Genomic DNA, 16,345 nt, shown 5'->3' on the forward strand with positions numbered 1-16,345 from the left:
AATTTCCAGTTCAGGCCAGACTTATACACATTACAGAAAAGTAAGATTAGAATTATATCCAACTTGATTTCAGTGGTGAGCAGAGCCTGGAAAGTAACTTAACAATTATAAGAAGTAATCAATTACTATTACGTTATTATCCATCCGTCTCTTATTAGCATGTAGCAAATTACACGTACGAGAAAAGCTGGTGAAGCTAGCATGACTTACACTCTGTTGCAGTACACACGTTTGCAGTTTCGCCAGCAGTTGTTATTCGAAATTTTCTTCGGCGTTTTACGTTTGCTAGTGAACACACGATTAACGAAACTGTAGAGTAGCTCGATGTACGAACCGGAGGAAAATGCGTTGCTTTAACATGCGAAGACCTTGCGCACCACCTCGAAGTTATGCAAGGCGCCGCACTTTGCTGCTGTTCGTGCTCCGTGAGGACAAAGCCCGTGCTCACTAAACATGACATTCCGTTGTGCCGTCTCGGTGCAATGTGGAATTCGAAGCGCGGGGCGAGTCAAATTCAGGCCGCTCGGGCTTGCATGTGCGGAAAAGCGCGCGCGGCTTCTTCACAGCTGGACCGTTGTCTCCCTAACTGGGCTACAACTGGCTACAACCACTGGCTACAACTTGCTTTTGGAAAAAAAAATTCTGACAGATTGCTAGTAATCTGTTTCTGAAAAAAAATAATTGGACTGCCGAGGACCTTGCATCTTAAAAAGGTAATCAAGGCATTAGAAAAATCGATGAAAATGTAATTTATTAAATAAAAGTAATCAATTAATTTGATTACTTGCTGTAAGCTGCATACTTTCTTCGAATTTTGTCATGCACAACAGCATGCACTTAAAAAATGGATATTGAGTTTCTAATAACATTACGACAGAATCATGGGAACTAATTTCTCCTTTGCTGTTTCATGTCGCAATGTCCCACTTATGCGGACGCTGGCCGAGATTCCCGACCTGCATGATGGCCTGTACGCGGACGATATTCCCCTCTGGATCACAACAGGAGCGATCGGCGCGGTACGGGACATCGTTCAAATCGCAGAGCAGATGGTCGAGGCTCACGGGCGAGATGGGCCTGGCCTGCTCACCCCACAACTACTCACGATCCGACCGCGACCACATGATCCCCCCATCGAAGTCACCGTCAACGGCCAACCCGTTCTCTCGGTACAACGCCTCCGCGTGCTCGGACTCCACATACAAACAAACGTGGTCGCCATATATACCATACAAATTCCTGGAACGCAGATAGCACAAATAGCCAACGTCATCAGACGTGTGGCCAACCGCAATTACGGCCTGGGGGAGCGGGACACGCCGCGCATGGTGGACGCACTCGTCGTCAGCCGCCTCGCATACCCCCTTCCCTACCACAACCTCACGCTCAAGCAAACATAAAGGGCCAATATCATCCTACGGAAGGCGGTCAAGACTGCCCTTCGGATCCCCTTGAACGCCAGCACGGACAAGCTTCTCCAACTCGAAGTCCTCAACACTATATAGAAGAGCTTTTAGAGGCCCATCGGTCGAACCAGCACAAGCGTCTATGTACCACACCCGATGGCCACAGACTCCTCCGACAGCTCGTATACTCCATCCCGGATGGGACGCCGGACGCTGCAACCAGACCCGTTCTCACTCGTATAACTGAACAGCTGTGACTCCAACCCCTGCCACGCAACTTGAATCCGGAACTGCGCCCGGAGAGAAGACGAGCGCGCGCCCAACACCTCACTCGCCAATTTAGGAACCGGCAGTATGTTTTGTACACAGACGTACAAAAGTGGGATTCCCACCGTTGCAGCGGCCTCCTCAGACATACGACACGCGCGACTGTGGCGGCCATGAACACTCGGGACACAGGGGAAGCAGAATGCGTCGCCCTAGCCCTAGCTATCGATCATGCAGCCCGACACACCGACGAGATGACCATCTGCACTGATTCACAAACCGCATAAAGACACTTTCTCCGTGGCATCATCCCACGCAAGGCCGCACGTGTACTTGAACCCTCGCTCCGCAACACTCCGTAACTGTCACGAGGGGACCTGGGCACGAGGGTATCCTCAGTAATCGCGTTCATGCGTACACTCGAGCAATCTCTTTCCGAGCACCGATGGAACCCTCTCCCAACCACCGTGGTAGCGGCGACGACGGCATCCCCGACTACGATGCGATCATGATTTACATTCGCGAGAGTAGGCGCCTTCACCCACCGCCACACCGCTCCCTCGACACCCACGACAGCGCAGTCTGGAGGCTTGCACAGATCAACTCGTATGTCTCGCCGGTAATAGTAAGCCGCATGCACCCGTCCTCATGCCCAACTCACTGTTCTACCCGTCGGGCACCGGCGGCCAACCGCTACCATTATCTTTAGGCCTGCCCGCAACTGCGGGCTGTCGGGCCCATCCTGAACCCATCTTGCTCTTCCTGGGAGTGCTCTCGTCGTTTTTTATAGCAAGGAAAATGGCTGAGCTACTCGAGCAGCGCTACTGCATCAAATTTTTCCAGAAACTGGGCGACAGCCAAGTGGAAATCATTCGGAATATTCAGACGGCTTTCGGTGACGGTGCTATGAGCAGCACACAGATTAAGCACGGTGGAGAGCGAGCCACGCTCCGGTCGGCCATCAACATGCCGAAATGACCAGGTCATTGCCGAAGTGAACGCTGTGGTGATGCGGCACCGTCGTGTGACTATCCGAGAAATTGTGGATGAGGTGGACATCAGCACTTTTTCTGCACATTCCATTATCACCGAAGATTTGGCCATGAAGAGAGTTCGTGCCGGAGCTGCTCACGGTGGAGCAAAAGCAGCTTCATGTTGAAGTCTCACAGGAGATGCTGGATTTCACAAACAGCATCGCCCACGTCATGAACACCATAATCACTGGTGACGAGTCCTGGGTGTACGGGTACGACCCGGAAACCAAATCCCAGTCATCACAGTGGAAGCAGTCCACGTCACCAAGACCAAAGAAGGCCCGCAAAGTGCGCAGCAACGTCGAAGTGATGGTGACTGCTTTCTTTGACTCCCGCGGTGTGGTACGCCACGAGTACTAACCACAGGGTTAGAAATAACCAAAGAGTACTACAGGGATGTCCTCCGTCGCCTACGTGCACGATGCTGTGCGACGCAACATACCGGAGTTGAGGTTAACAGGAAATTGATGCATTCATAATGACAATGCTCCTGCACATTCCTCGCACTTGATTCAGACTTTTTTGGCGAAAAACCAGAGTCCTGTAGTTCAACAGGCTCCTTACTCTCCTGATATGGCCCTTTGCGACTTCTGGCTGTTTCCCGAAATCAAGAGGCCATTGAAAGGATCGCGATTTCAGACAGGAGAGAACATTATGGCTGCAACGACAGCTGAGCTAAACTCCATTCCGAAAGAGGCCTTTTCGGAATGCTTCCAACAATGGCAGCACCGCTGGGAGAAGTGTGTGGAGTCCCAAGGAGACTACTTTGAGGATGATTAGGTTTCCAACGCTCCAGTTATGCCAGTTTTTTTTCTTTTGCCAAAGACCGGATACTTTTCTAACAGACCTCGTATGTATCTCCTCTGTTTTGTACGTGCCTACATTTTTATATTTTAGCAGAGCTACGCGTATATTCCGATCAGCAATTACTTGTATCAAGATCGCAACATTCATACAAAAATAAATGTAAAATTGGCAGTGGCTTAGCTCGGCTATGCCAGGATATACGTAGAAAAAGCGAGCGCAACGACGAGGCAAGCGATATGACGTCATACCAAACGGCGGAAGCAGCTCCGCGGCGAGGCGCGCGGTGTGACGTCATGCCAGATGGCGCGGCGAGCGCGCGGCACAGCGGCACCCGCCAGCTGCGGCGGTTGCTAGGCAACGGCTCAAGGTCGGTTTCTGTGCCTCCTCAGAGCACCGCCACAGCGAAACCGCAAGTTCGTGGCCAATGTAGCTTTCGCGGCAAAAAAAAAAAAATTGCTGATAAAAAAAGAAAACCTAGTTTTTCAGCCCATCAAGATGCATAAAGATGTCAGAGCAGTAAAGAAAGAAGTCGGACTAGTTGGTGATGGCTCATGACGAAGAGAAACTCACAAAAAGACAGACGTTTCTGTCTTTTACGTGGTTGTTTGTGTTTTCAGCGCAGTAGCGTTTTTTTCCGGCATGAGACATGACATATCAGAGCAGCACCTTTTTCAAGCGCTGCCTTATATACCTTTTTTAAGTGCTCGTGCAGCAAAATGCACATCAACCAACAGAACTTTGGGGTTATTTCTCTTGATTTTTATCTGCCAGAGATTGTAAACCTGACGCCGAAACGTTTTTAGAAACCTGTGTTTATTAACAAATCCCCATTAACACAGGTTAGGAGGCTGTATTGCCGAAGTGTAGGGTGATCTTCTTTTACGGATTTTTATTTTAAAAACCAAGAGAGATCCGCCGGTGCAGTCTATGCCGGTGGAATGTAAAGCAAGGCGTACATTATGTACGTGACAGTGCAGTACACGGAAAGCGGGAGCATAACATGCGGCAGAGGCTGCAGTACGGATATCAATCCGCCTGAAGCAATATGAAGTCACATAGCTACAATTATTTGCAGGAGAATCCTGCCCGTTTCTTTCACCATCTTGCTTGAGTTCCTTCAAGACCGCACCATCAAAACACCCATTGGAGTTCCAGTTCTTTGTAGACAACGAGAAACCACACGCAGGCTGCAGCACGTCCAGCCGGCGCACTTTAAAATCTCCTCTTCAGGCCTGTGATACGGCCGCTAACAGGCCCATATATATGAGGACTTGGGTCCCCTAAACATTTGACCAACACAGTTCCCACTTCGAGTTATTGATCAATTCGCTCTCGCCCTATCATAAGCTTGCCGTCCCGGTTAGCCCATTTGGTAGAGCGACTGCTCCGGTGAAGCGGTGGTCCCGGGTTCGAACCCCGGACCAGGACGAATTTTTTTTTCACTGTGAAGTTTCTGAGAAAGCTGTACAGCTTTCTTTTGTAGCCGTATGTCTGCTTTCAGGTGGATTTCAATGAGTAATTACTCCCTTATTACAAATCTACTCCACCTTGGGGGATTCCCCTAAACATCTGACCAGGACTTAGGTTGCAGACCAGGGTTGTACTCATCAGGTAGCCACCTTCACCACCCCACCAAGGACCTTTAACCTCAATGCCGAAGTACACGAGCCGAGTAAATATATACTGCAATGCATGAGATTGGGGTGGGCTAACTCTAGTCTTCTGCCTAAGAGGAGAACGACTATCCCTGTGTGCGCGAGAAACTCATGTCGAACGGGTGTGCGGACGATCCAACGAAAAACCAGAGGTTAGCAGCTTCGTTGTGCCGACTGAACTTTCCTTCACATTAGGTGCTCGTCAACCCTAACCGTGGAACTCTATAGCCGCACCCTGCCCCTTCGGCCCATGCCTGACGAAACCAGCCATACCAGTGCACCTGTCCCATCTACCGCCAACAACTGTAACAGCGTCACTCGCCAACTCAACACAGCTGTATTCAGCGGCACAGGTGGGACGACTGACAGTTGCTGCAAGCAAATATAATGGCTGCTAACTTACCAACTGCGTCAGTTACACGTCTGGGCGTGAATCGGCAAGCGAGTCATGCGCTGCAATATATTCGCTCATTCATTGTGGACTGGAGTAACTGGAAAAAACGCACGGCGGCTTTGCGATGCCGTCATCACATATCTCGAGGCCCGAACGACCACGCTCTGCCGAAACAACACCGCATTACAGCCGCCCCACGCGCACCATAATATTGTCGCTAACAACCGGCAGGCTTATTTAAGAGAAGCTTTCATGGACGGGACAGGCTCACAGAACAAGAGCTCGAGCGAAGACAAAGCCGGCACGGCGTAGCCTAGGAATGTTCAACTGCTTGGGAGCGCCATTGAAGTGTTAACGGCACGGCAATATGGCACAGCCCCACGTGGTCAGCGCTGAAGTCCTCAGCCTGGATGATGCCACCCTTCTTCTGAAGAGAAAGGAGCCTCATCCGACGCCGCAGCACACATGCTCCCTCCGTGCGCGGTAGCCCTCTCCCGCGGTATTATCTGTGCAGAGGTGGCTGGACTTCGAAGGATCAGTGTTGGGATTGCCCTTCTCACTCAGGCCATCACTTTCGAGGCTCGTTTCCCTGTCCCGGGTGGCCCGTACCTTTACCGAGATGTCGAAATCCGACATCCACCACTTGCTTAGGGGCCTTCCCAGCACTGGGAACAACAAGAATCCAACGTCTGGCAGCAACAGGCCTCTCGCTAGACACTGCATCGTCCTATGCAGCTCAGACACAGGGACATCATAATCGGTCTATTCCGGAACTTGTGGCGTCAGTTGGCGAAAGACGCATGTTACCGAGTATACTGCGTGCTGAGTTTACAACAGCTGCATCTTGCCAGCAGTCACCTATGGGGCAGAAACGTGGAGGCTAACGAAAAGGGATGAGCGTAAGTAAAGGACAACGCATGCCGCGAGCTATGGAAAAAAAAATGACAGGCGTAACGTTAGGAGACCGGAAGCGGGCAGAGTGAGTGAGGGAACAAATGTGGGTTTATGACATCCTAGTCGAAATCGAGGAAGGAATGGGCTTGAGCAGGGCATGTAATGCGAAGGCAAGATAACCGCTGGTTTAAGGGCAACTGAGTGGATTCCAAGAGAAGGCAAGCGTAGCAGGGGGCGGCAGAAAGTTAGGTGGGTGGATGAGATTAAGAAGTTTGCCGGGATACGGTGGCTGCAGCTGACAAAGGACAGGGTTAACTGAAGAGATATGGGAGAGGTTTTTGCCCTGCAGTGGACGTAGTCAGGCTGATAATGATGATCATGACACGACTCGGAGCTTTGCAATCGTCGCCGGCTCGCTCGCTCGCTCAAAATCGGCAATTCAACATAAGAGCTGTTGAGATACTTGATGCGCAAAACCGAGCACGTCGAAAGAGAGAGACAAAACATTTATTCAATGCCTTTAGAGTCTTGAGAGTCTTCATGGGTGGAGTCCCCAGTCCAGGACACCTACGGCGGCAGCTTGGGCTGTTCGACCAGTGAAAACTGATCTCCGGGTTCCCAGCAGGACGCTGCCTCCCACTGCTCCGGCGTGGCATTGTTTATGGCTGGGACTGCAGGGTTGTGTTGGAATCCCTGTGTGGTGTGACATAGTGTGGCTGTCTCTCCGCACCATGGGCATGAGGGCCTGAATGCAGTGGGGTGCACCTTATTTAGGGCAAATAAGCATGGATATGTGTGCTTGTTGGGTGCTACATGCCTCCGACTTATAGTCTGCTCTTTAGTGAGTTGGTTATGGGGTGGGGAATAGAATGTCCTTAGTCCCCTAAGGTGCTTCAGTATATATGGCCATGCGTCTGGGTAACTGTCTTGAGTCCTAACGCATTAGCCGTCGCTCGGTTAGTATGTCCTCGAGCGATGGCGTCCGCCGCATGGTTCCTGGCCAGGCCGGCCGTTGCCACATGATGAATGTTTTTCTTCGCTTGAGCTGCCATTGCTTAGAACGCGGAGAGATTTCTTGCCAATTCTGCCTTTCAATGAACTGCAACAGGACGTCTGCGAGGCCGAGATGATGGTGATCGATGGATGGCTAAGCGACCCGGATGGCTAAGCGAAATCGCCCTTACACTAGCGTTATCACTGGCGTCAAAGCGTAACCGCAACCGTAATAAATGGGACCATTACAGTTTTATCAGACAGCTGCATGGTTCTTAACGGCATTGTGCTTTAGTGCAGGTATACTTCGGATATTTTTAACAGCGACGTCCCGAAACACAAATTTTATTTTAACTTTGCAGGTCAAGTAGTTTTCGATTTCACCCATTCGAGAAGAGAGCTTAACTAGCTGGCTGTAATAATTATATACAAACGAGCAGGCGGAACAGTGCAAGGACGAGTACGAAAAAAAAAATCGCGACGTAAACAAGAGGGATGAAAGGCCCCATTTGCCCCATGGAGGCTTAGCGTCCATCCTGTGTGCGTCTTTAGCCCTGTCCATTTTACGCTCGTAAACACCACTTGGTTTCATTAAAGGGGTAGAGACACCAAATTTTTGTGTTGTATCTTTGGGTTGTAAATAATGCGTAGCGATTCAGTGAGCATGGAACACCATCTTAGAAGCATGAACTCGCATTATATAATTAATAATCGTATTATTTGTACAAAGCAGTTTCGGTTTCGGTTCGTAGTTGCCAGGTTTTGCCAGGCTCTTGCATGACGTCAAAAACCAGACAATGCGTTGTCACGTGGGTCCGGAAAGCCGTGACGTCGGGCAGGCTTGTCGTCTGCTTGACACGCACGTGGTGCGCGTAAACACGGAGAGCCGGGCGGAAGGCAAGTCGAACAGCTCCGAGTCGGAAAGAAGAGTTTTATTTCGGCGAAGACACCGATTATGAGGAATCGCGGGATGACGCAGACGAGGAAGAAGACGCCGCGGTTCGAACCGACGATCGGCCGATTTCAGTCTGGCGATGGTCGGCGGCAGCGATTTTCGTGCCGTCGGCGCGTCTGTCACACAGCGCAGACGCCGACCGAGCGCCGGTCGTCGCCTGACGAGCGCATCGCCGTCGCGTCGCCGAGATAGCAGCCGTCGGCCGACCCGTGTGAGTTCGCACTAAAGCGATGTGATGAGTAGGCCTTTTATTATAGCACAGTCGACTTCCAAAGCGCCGTCAACTGCGGAAGCGAGACCAACTAGGCCTAGCGACGACTAGGGCAGCCTGGGACCAGCGCGCAGTTCAGGCGCGTTCACACTAGGCCGACGGGACCCCGAGGTCGACGCGACAGCGACGCCGACGGTCGCGTCGGCCAACCTGGTCGTTCCCCGACTAGCCGTCACACTGCACCGACGACGACGACGACGCCCCAACGACCAAGCGTCGTCCTAGTGTGGCAACGCCGCCGACCAAAACGAGACCCGTTGGCCGACGTGCCTTGGGCATATCGGTGGCCGAGCGAAAACATTCGCCGACCAAAAACAAGTAGCGAGCTCAGAGCGCGAAGTGCAATCATTATTTAGACAAATAATCACAGCAACATTCATCAAGACATATGGCCACTTGGCCGACGCGCCGCACTGATCGTCGCTTGCGAACTGCCGCCCCACTGCAAGCAGGGACACGGAGCGGTGAGCATCGCTGCGCCGCTCTAGCTCCGCCCGCAACCGGTGTCGCACTTCGCCGCCGTACAGCAGTCCCTCAGAAAGACTGCTCGAGAAGCGACAAAGCATGCCTGCTTATGTTTCGAGCTTTCGGCAACGGCATCGCTCACGGGCGCTCCGGGCGGCTAGCTCTTCTGCTGCCTGGTTGCCGTGGTCGTCGCTAGGCCTATAGCCTCTTCCGCATCGAAGCCGCAGCGGCCGGCGCTTCGGAAGTCGCCTGCGCTATAATAAAAGGCCTACTCTACACATCGCTTTATTGTCTACAGCATCATCTCACAATAAAATAATAGTATGGTAAATCTCCACGACGTCTTCAGCAGCGAAGCGAGCGGGCGCCAGGCGAGCCGGACCCCACGTCGGGCCAAGCGGCAGCTGCGAGGCGGTTGTGGCAAAACGTTTGCTCGTATCACAGTCGTTACCTTTGCCAGCAGCTCAGTATTGGTCAGCGATCCTCAAAAATGACACATTTTTCACATTTCTTATCCCAGGGTTTATTATTACGTCAAGAACACACTTTCGCTGCTTTTTATGACACGCCGGCAGACGGGATCCAGGCTGGCTGGCCGGCCGGCATGCTCGGCGTACTTCACGTTCGCACAAGAAAATACATAACATCCATGATACCAGAGAATGCTTCCTACATTATAGCACGGGCAATATGCCTGTGCAAAAGTGGATCTTTCGGCAACGCCGGGCGTAAAGCACAGTCGCACTCGCGAGCGTGCAGAAAAAAAAAGACTCGCGAGCACTCGTAACCAAGGTTGCTAGGCCGCGAAACCGCAAAACTTGGTCCGGTACGTCAGAAAACTGTGCAATGACGTAGGAAATACTTGCTTGTGTTTTCTTCTCTGTTCCTACGTCACATTGATGCACTAGCGATGGCTCAGACTTCAAGAGTGAGCATTTTCACAAACTTTAAAATGAAATTAAAATATGTTCTAGACCTCCCTTAAATTTAATACTTCGCTCTTATGGTCCTCACATACAAAGGAAACGTATGGCAGTCTTTTGTGCAACCTTGGAATTTGATGTCTCTACCCCTTTAATGTACTTCGCTCAGAAATGTTGCTTTTCAGTTCGACAACAGTCCCGCTCTATTTGAATGACGCTTTTCAATCAGTAATATTGCCTCTCAGTTCGACTACTGCCCCGTTCTTCCGATCGCTAGCTTACGCCGCGCATTAACTCTATAGACACGCGAAGCACGCCCACTCATACGGTCAATAGGGAAGACGGAGGCCCTCTAGACACAGGCCCTGCGCAGCAGCGTTTCGGCGGAAGCGCACCTGCAAATAGACTGGTGAGCCTTTGAAAAGATACCACATGCTGTTTTTGTACTACGTATCGCGTTTCTAAGCCATTAGTTACCGAATGCTTTGAGAATCTTCGGCGCATTACTGCTGGGTTTGAAAACAAGATTCAGGCATGTGCGGCCGGATATGCATGCAAAAAAATGAAAAATTCACTTACCTTTGGAGCGCATCGCCATCAACAAAAGGAGATCACCCTTCTCGTTTGGCAGCAAGTGGGCAAAATAAAATAAAAAGTAACACACTACGACTTCAGTTCACTTCACTCAATGCTGTATATTTATTGCCTGGACGGCTAAATAATGCCCCTCAATAGTGTATACAAAAGTTTGTTCGGAAGTACGCACCAGACACGCACATGACGAGAATAAAGTGCACGCCTGGCTCTCTGCCTCATGTAGGTATGTACATGCTGGGCTACCTAAATATCCACTTGACTAAATGCTGCATCGGAGAGCCTCGTAATAGTGACAGTTCTCTCGCGAGCCTTTGAGAGTAAAAAAAAAAGTGTGTATATAGCTTGGGCAATGTGTTCAGTGCACGCCTGACAGTTGGCTCGGCCAAGCTGCGAGTAAATGCGGGATATCCTTCAACGGGAGCAACGTGCGCCGTGCTAGGGAAAAGGAAGCACCGCCGCCCCCAGCAAGAGGACTAGCCACGACGACCAGGCCCGAGAAGCACCGCTCCCGGTCGCCATCTGCAGACGGGCCTCCCTGTCGACGACAGCGCTGACGCCTGCGTGGGCCAGAATTGCACCGCAGTCCCGTTCAGTTTGCGAACGACAACACTGCTCCTTCGTTGCTTATATATATATAGGGGGCCATTGGCATCGAGCTGAGCCTTACTAGTATACGTTATACGCATCTGCGACAAAAAAAAAAAAAAGGGAAAACCAATCTGCGACGTGTGCAAAAAGCTGCATAGAGGAGGAACTCAACGGCCTCTCGCATTACAGATAAACGACAACGACCAAAAAGAAGGAGCTCAGTGACATGCCAGGTGTCAAGCTCCATTAAGTTTTGTTGACAATTTTCAACACGCCTCCAACTTTACAAAGTTGTTGCTGTATACGTGCGGTAGACCTTGGATCTGAAAAGGCGCCAGTTTCTTCACGTTAAAGAGAAAGTAGGAGGCGACTTGGTTTGAAAACTACCCAATAAATTAGAAGAAAAAAAATAGGAAAACGGTGTTGTCTGCGCTCAACTGAACAGTAATTAAATGTAGAAAGAAAAAGCTTTCTAAAACTAGGGGGAAAAAAAGAAAAGAATGCAGCCACACGTATACGGTTTAGACACATAGTAAACGGAGCTCGCGGGTGCATGACCCAAGCTTCACTACCGCGCGGTCTGCACGCGCTGCGCTAAAGAGTGTCACGCTGCCTAAGTGACATAAAAGGGCCCCGCGCTCGGTGCACGCTGGGGGAAGAGTTGTGCAGGAAGAAACACTTTCGCTCAGCCGGCGCTAACGTGCTCAGTTTACTTCCAGTTTTACTTTGCTTCCTTCCAAAAAGGGAGGAGCCAAACTTCATTACAGCATCGGCTGTCTCCAGAAGCCAACAAACGCCCTGTAAACAAGGCATGCACTCCGCGAGAGCACAGTGCCGCGAACAAATGAGAAAAAAAAAAAGTGGCTGTTCCAAAGCGTCTCTACGTTAAAGTAACAGTGTTGTTTTGCAACCTTCCCCCAATTTATTAAATCCATGCTGTTGCAATTTTTGTGCTATTCCACTGCGCCGTAAACAATAAAAAAAAATAAACGAAAAAAAAATTAAGCCTTGCATGTTTTTTTTTTTGCACCACTTCGAAATGCAGCAGAAAGTTAGGTGGGCGGATGAGATTCAAGAAGTTTGCGGGGATACGGTGGCCGCAACTGGCAAAGGACAGGGTTAATTGGAGAGACATGAGAGAGGCATTTGCTCTGCAGTGGGCGTAGTCAGGCTGATGATGATGATGATGAAATGCTGCGCCGCTGAGTTTGCTGGTTTACTTTACCTTACACCCTTCTGGCTGACCACGTGATCCTGAGAGCAGTTTTTACCTCTCTTCTAGTAGTGCCTTCACAACATAAAAGACCGCGAAAATTTCTAGTCCAATGGGAGAAGTGTATTTGGAAATGGTGTACTTCCAAGCAGCAGGCTCCCTGTTATCCTATCGTTATCCCGGCATTTCTGGAAATATATTCAGCTACACGCACTCTAAACAAAAAAGAGCAAAATGGGATTAAGCTGACCTCTAGCTATAGAGGACCGCTTACTCCCTTTTTATTCCCGTATAGGAGTATTTGTGTTTGTGCGCAAACGTTAAATACAGTGAGTGCTACAGCAGTACGAAGGCCAATGAGACACTTCCTTTTTCGTCATAATGTGCTTTTCATAAGATCGCGTGACGTGTAATCGGCGCTGGAATATAAAAAAAACTAGCAAAAATAATCAGTCGTTCCGTAAGAGCATCATCTTTTCATGGCAGCACCGTCACTCAGCGCCGGCCAATACAAGGGCATAACTTCAGCCAAAAACCTCAACTGTCATTGTGCCACCACTTCTAAAGAAAAAAAAAACTTCAACACCAACACCTGGCCGCTTTCAAACAAGGTACATGCCACTGCGAGCATTATAAGCTATAAACATGCCTACAGAACATATTTTTGACAAGAGAGAACACAGTTGAGAAAAAAAAAAAAAAAAACTCCCACTGCGATTCCGTTTTTTATTCTTTAGCAAGTCCATTTTGACATATCCGTTTTAGTCGACTACCAAATAAAATTTGCTGCACTATTTTATTACAACGTACGCGTGCAAAAAGATTCAAATAAACTGCATACTTGTCGCCCACTGACGTAATGGTTCCAGATCTCGAGTGAATACACTATGCCTCAAAAACGGAGTGAGAACTTTTAAACACTGCCATGACACCCACGTGACAATGAAATGATTCCTACAAGCGCACATGACACCTCGCGTACGCACCACTGCATGAGTTACTATACTGGAAATACTTGTGTGGTGTCCACGAACCCCACAGGCACACAAAACGCGAGTGTACCTTTCAGAAGCCCGCATTTACATTACCCGGCCGCGGCGGCTGAATTTCGATGGAGGCGAAATTCTAAAGGCCCGTGTACTGTGCGATGTCAGTGCACGTTAAAGAACCCCAGGTGGTCGAAATTTCCGGAGCCCTCCACTACGGCGTCTCTCATAGCCTGAGTTGCTTTGGGACGTTGAACCCCAATAAACCAAACCATTTCCATTACTTGATGGGACCAGCTATACACTCCCGGGAAAACTATCCAAATATACTTGCTGCGCAATGCGGCCATTACTGAATACTCCCAAGTCCCATTTATGCAGTAACGTGCTTCAAGAATGCTCCGAACAACTTGGGCATTGGCCATCTCATCACAACAGGTCCTGCACACAACGTGTTTAGGAACAGCAAGCTGTTTCGGGTATACTGACGAACGAAGGCCGTCTGCATGCAACGCCTCTACCACATCTGCTTTCGTTCTGTTATATGGCACAATCATGGGCGTCCGGAGGGGGGGGCAAGGGGGGGCGGTTGCACCCCCCTGGAAAATCACTCACTCGAACCGTGAGTGATGGCCGCACACCAGGGGCGGTGGTGCGCTCAGTCAAAATGGTAAAAGCAGCCCCGCATGGTCACATCTGCGAAATGCCGCGTCCGGGCGTGCGTCGTTCCGCCGTTTTCAAACCACGCCATCGTTAGCTCTACTGAAGGGCGACCTGTTCCAGACATACAGCGGCACCGGCGAGCATGTGTTTCGAGCCGCCTTGAGATGGGTGTCTGTTTCTTTGATCTCTAGAGAGATAGCGACACAGAGGCAGACAGTGCACGGGGCATCTTGTTTTCGCCTATGTCGTTACGCCGGTCACCGATGAATTCTTAAGGAGGGAAGGACAAATCAGCCGTGTCCACCCCCGCTTTGTCGGGCTGCTCAGGGGCAAGCGGGCGATGAGTTGGCGCCGCCGCCGCTCGCTGTCTCCTCCGATCCACGTGTAGCGCAGTTCGGTAGAAGCGCCGCTTTCAGAATCTCCGGCAAAGGGGATTAGCTGCTTTTGTTCACGGCGACGCAGTCTCCCGAGGCGCCCCCACACCAGCGTTCTTTGCGTCTTCTGTGAAAACCAGCGCCTTTGGTCAACGCAGCCCGATGGCGCCTGCCTGGCTCGCCTGTCACCTCTGGCTGGGCCTCAAATCACAACAGCGCCCATGTACTGTGCGTGTCAGTGCATGGTAAAGAGACCCAGGTGGTCGACATTACCCGGAACTCTGTACTACTCCATCCCTCATAGCCTGAGTCGTTTTGGGGCTCTGAACCCCATAAAAACACAAAAACAAATTTTCCGACCGGAGTGGCGAGTGTCCCTTCCCCTCGGAAGTTGCGCGGCGTTCCTTTCACCCCCAAAGTGCGCATTCGGGGATACTGCGGCAAGTAAGCCCTCGCACGTGTGCGCGCCTCTGTGTTTGTGCTTGGGTGTTTTTAGTGGCCGGTTGTCAGCGAAGCTGAGAACAACCAAGACAGCGGACGAGAAAACGACGAGCGGCGAGCAGTGTGTGTGGGGTTGCTCGACTGTGCGGATGCGCAAGCAAGATGGAGCGAGGTGTATGAAGCTGCGAGCGTGCATTTATCTTGTAAATAAGTTTTCGTTGTATATATAGTCATCTTTTGTTTTCAACGTACGCGTTCAACAGTTTTTCCAATCAATGTGTATGATGAGTGTGCACCGAGAGCGTGTAATGAAGCACAGAAGTGAATTTATCACACGTGTAATTACGCAATTCGCCCAGAAAAATCCGAGGCGCCTACAGTTGCTGTTCAAGGAAGACTGACTGAGTGACTGTAGTTGCGTGTTTGCGAACATATTGTGCTGTGTGCTGGTCATCAATCCGGGTGAGTCGAGAACCCGTATGCAGGAAGACTGAGCACTCTTCTCCACGAAGTGATATAGCATCTTTTTGCATTTTTTATTAATTTTAGTTGTTTCTTCGTTGATAAACTCCAATGTACCTCTCCTAGCCGCGCTTTAATTTGCTGTTTGTAATTTTTCTTTCATGTGTGCATTTTGTTTAATTTTTATTTATATATAAATAAATAAATTTACTCCGCAAATAGCGCCTTTTTGCTACGAACATACCCCCCCCCCCCCCCCCGGGGCACCAACGGGGCCCCCCCCCCCCCCGGGGCACCAACGGGGCCCCCCCCCTGCAAAAAATTCTGCGGACGCCCTTGGGCACAATGGTTCTCAATTTACTACCTACGGCTTTAATTCCCCAGTAAAGGAAGTCGTAACGGTTTAGTGTTACTTCCATCTAACGGCTATATACATGTTTTTTTTTTCTTATTTTACTGCTGTGAGCGGCCGAGGGGCACGGTACTGGATTACCAGTACGAACTGATGCCTATAGAGGTATTGCTGGCGCTTATTAGAAGATTCACCGTGGCGGCTGCAAGGGCAACAAATAAAGACCGACAAACTACGGTCGACTGCCGTTGTCCGGGAAGCGCCCGTGCAGCAATCAGAACGCGAGCATGCCGTTACAGTTCCTTAACAAAAGGTAACAAAATGTAAAGGGCTCAGTACGCGCGCGAAGCTAGCACCCGGTGTGAGCGGTAACAGGGATCGCGCTTTAACGGTGAGGTATAAACCTATCTGCCTCTGCATGGAAGGGGGAGAAGAAACTGCATAAAGTACTATTACGGCTACTAGAAACTGTGTCTTCCTCGTTCAGCTGATAGCGAGAATTCGTGGCCCATCTACACTGCAACGAACGTGAACAATCGGTGTGCATCAAAACACAGGTTATAGACCGAAAGAGCCCCAGCTTTTTTTTTTTAATGGTCACGCAT

The 16,345-nt window shown here is 50.3% G+C and overlaps 1 protein-coding gene across 2 annotated transcripts in view; it reads right to left on the reverse strand.

Moving 5' to 3' along the window:
- LOC149352486 (sulfhydryl oxidase 1-like) overlaps positions 1-16,345 on the reverse strand; it is a 116,270-nt gene that overhangs the window by 27,851 nt on the left and 72,074 nt on the right. The window contains exon 11 of one of the 2 annotated variants that reach the window (XM_089581676.1): positions 10,740-11,218. The exons of the other annotated variant lie outside the window; for it this stretch is intronic. Coding sequence (XP_089437802.1) covers positions 11,097-11,218 — 122 coding nt within the window. The 3' untranslated portion in view covers positions 10,740-11,096. Of the gene's footprint in view, positions 1-10,739; positions 11,219-16,345 lie in introns of those variants that run through there. 2 annotated transcript variants of the gene reach the window in all.

Source organism: Amblyomma mixtum, chromosome 3, assembly GCF_055824585.1.
Source record: "Amblyomma mixtum isolate Tamu chromosome 3, ASM5582458v1, whole genome shotgun sequence".
Classification (NCBI taxonomy): Eukaryota; Metazoa; Arthropoda; class Arachnida; order Ixodida; family Ixodidae; genus Amblyomma; species Amblyomma mixtum.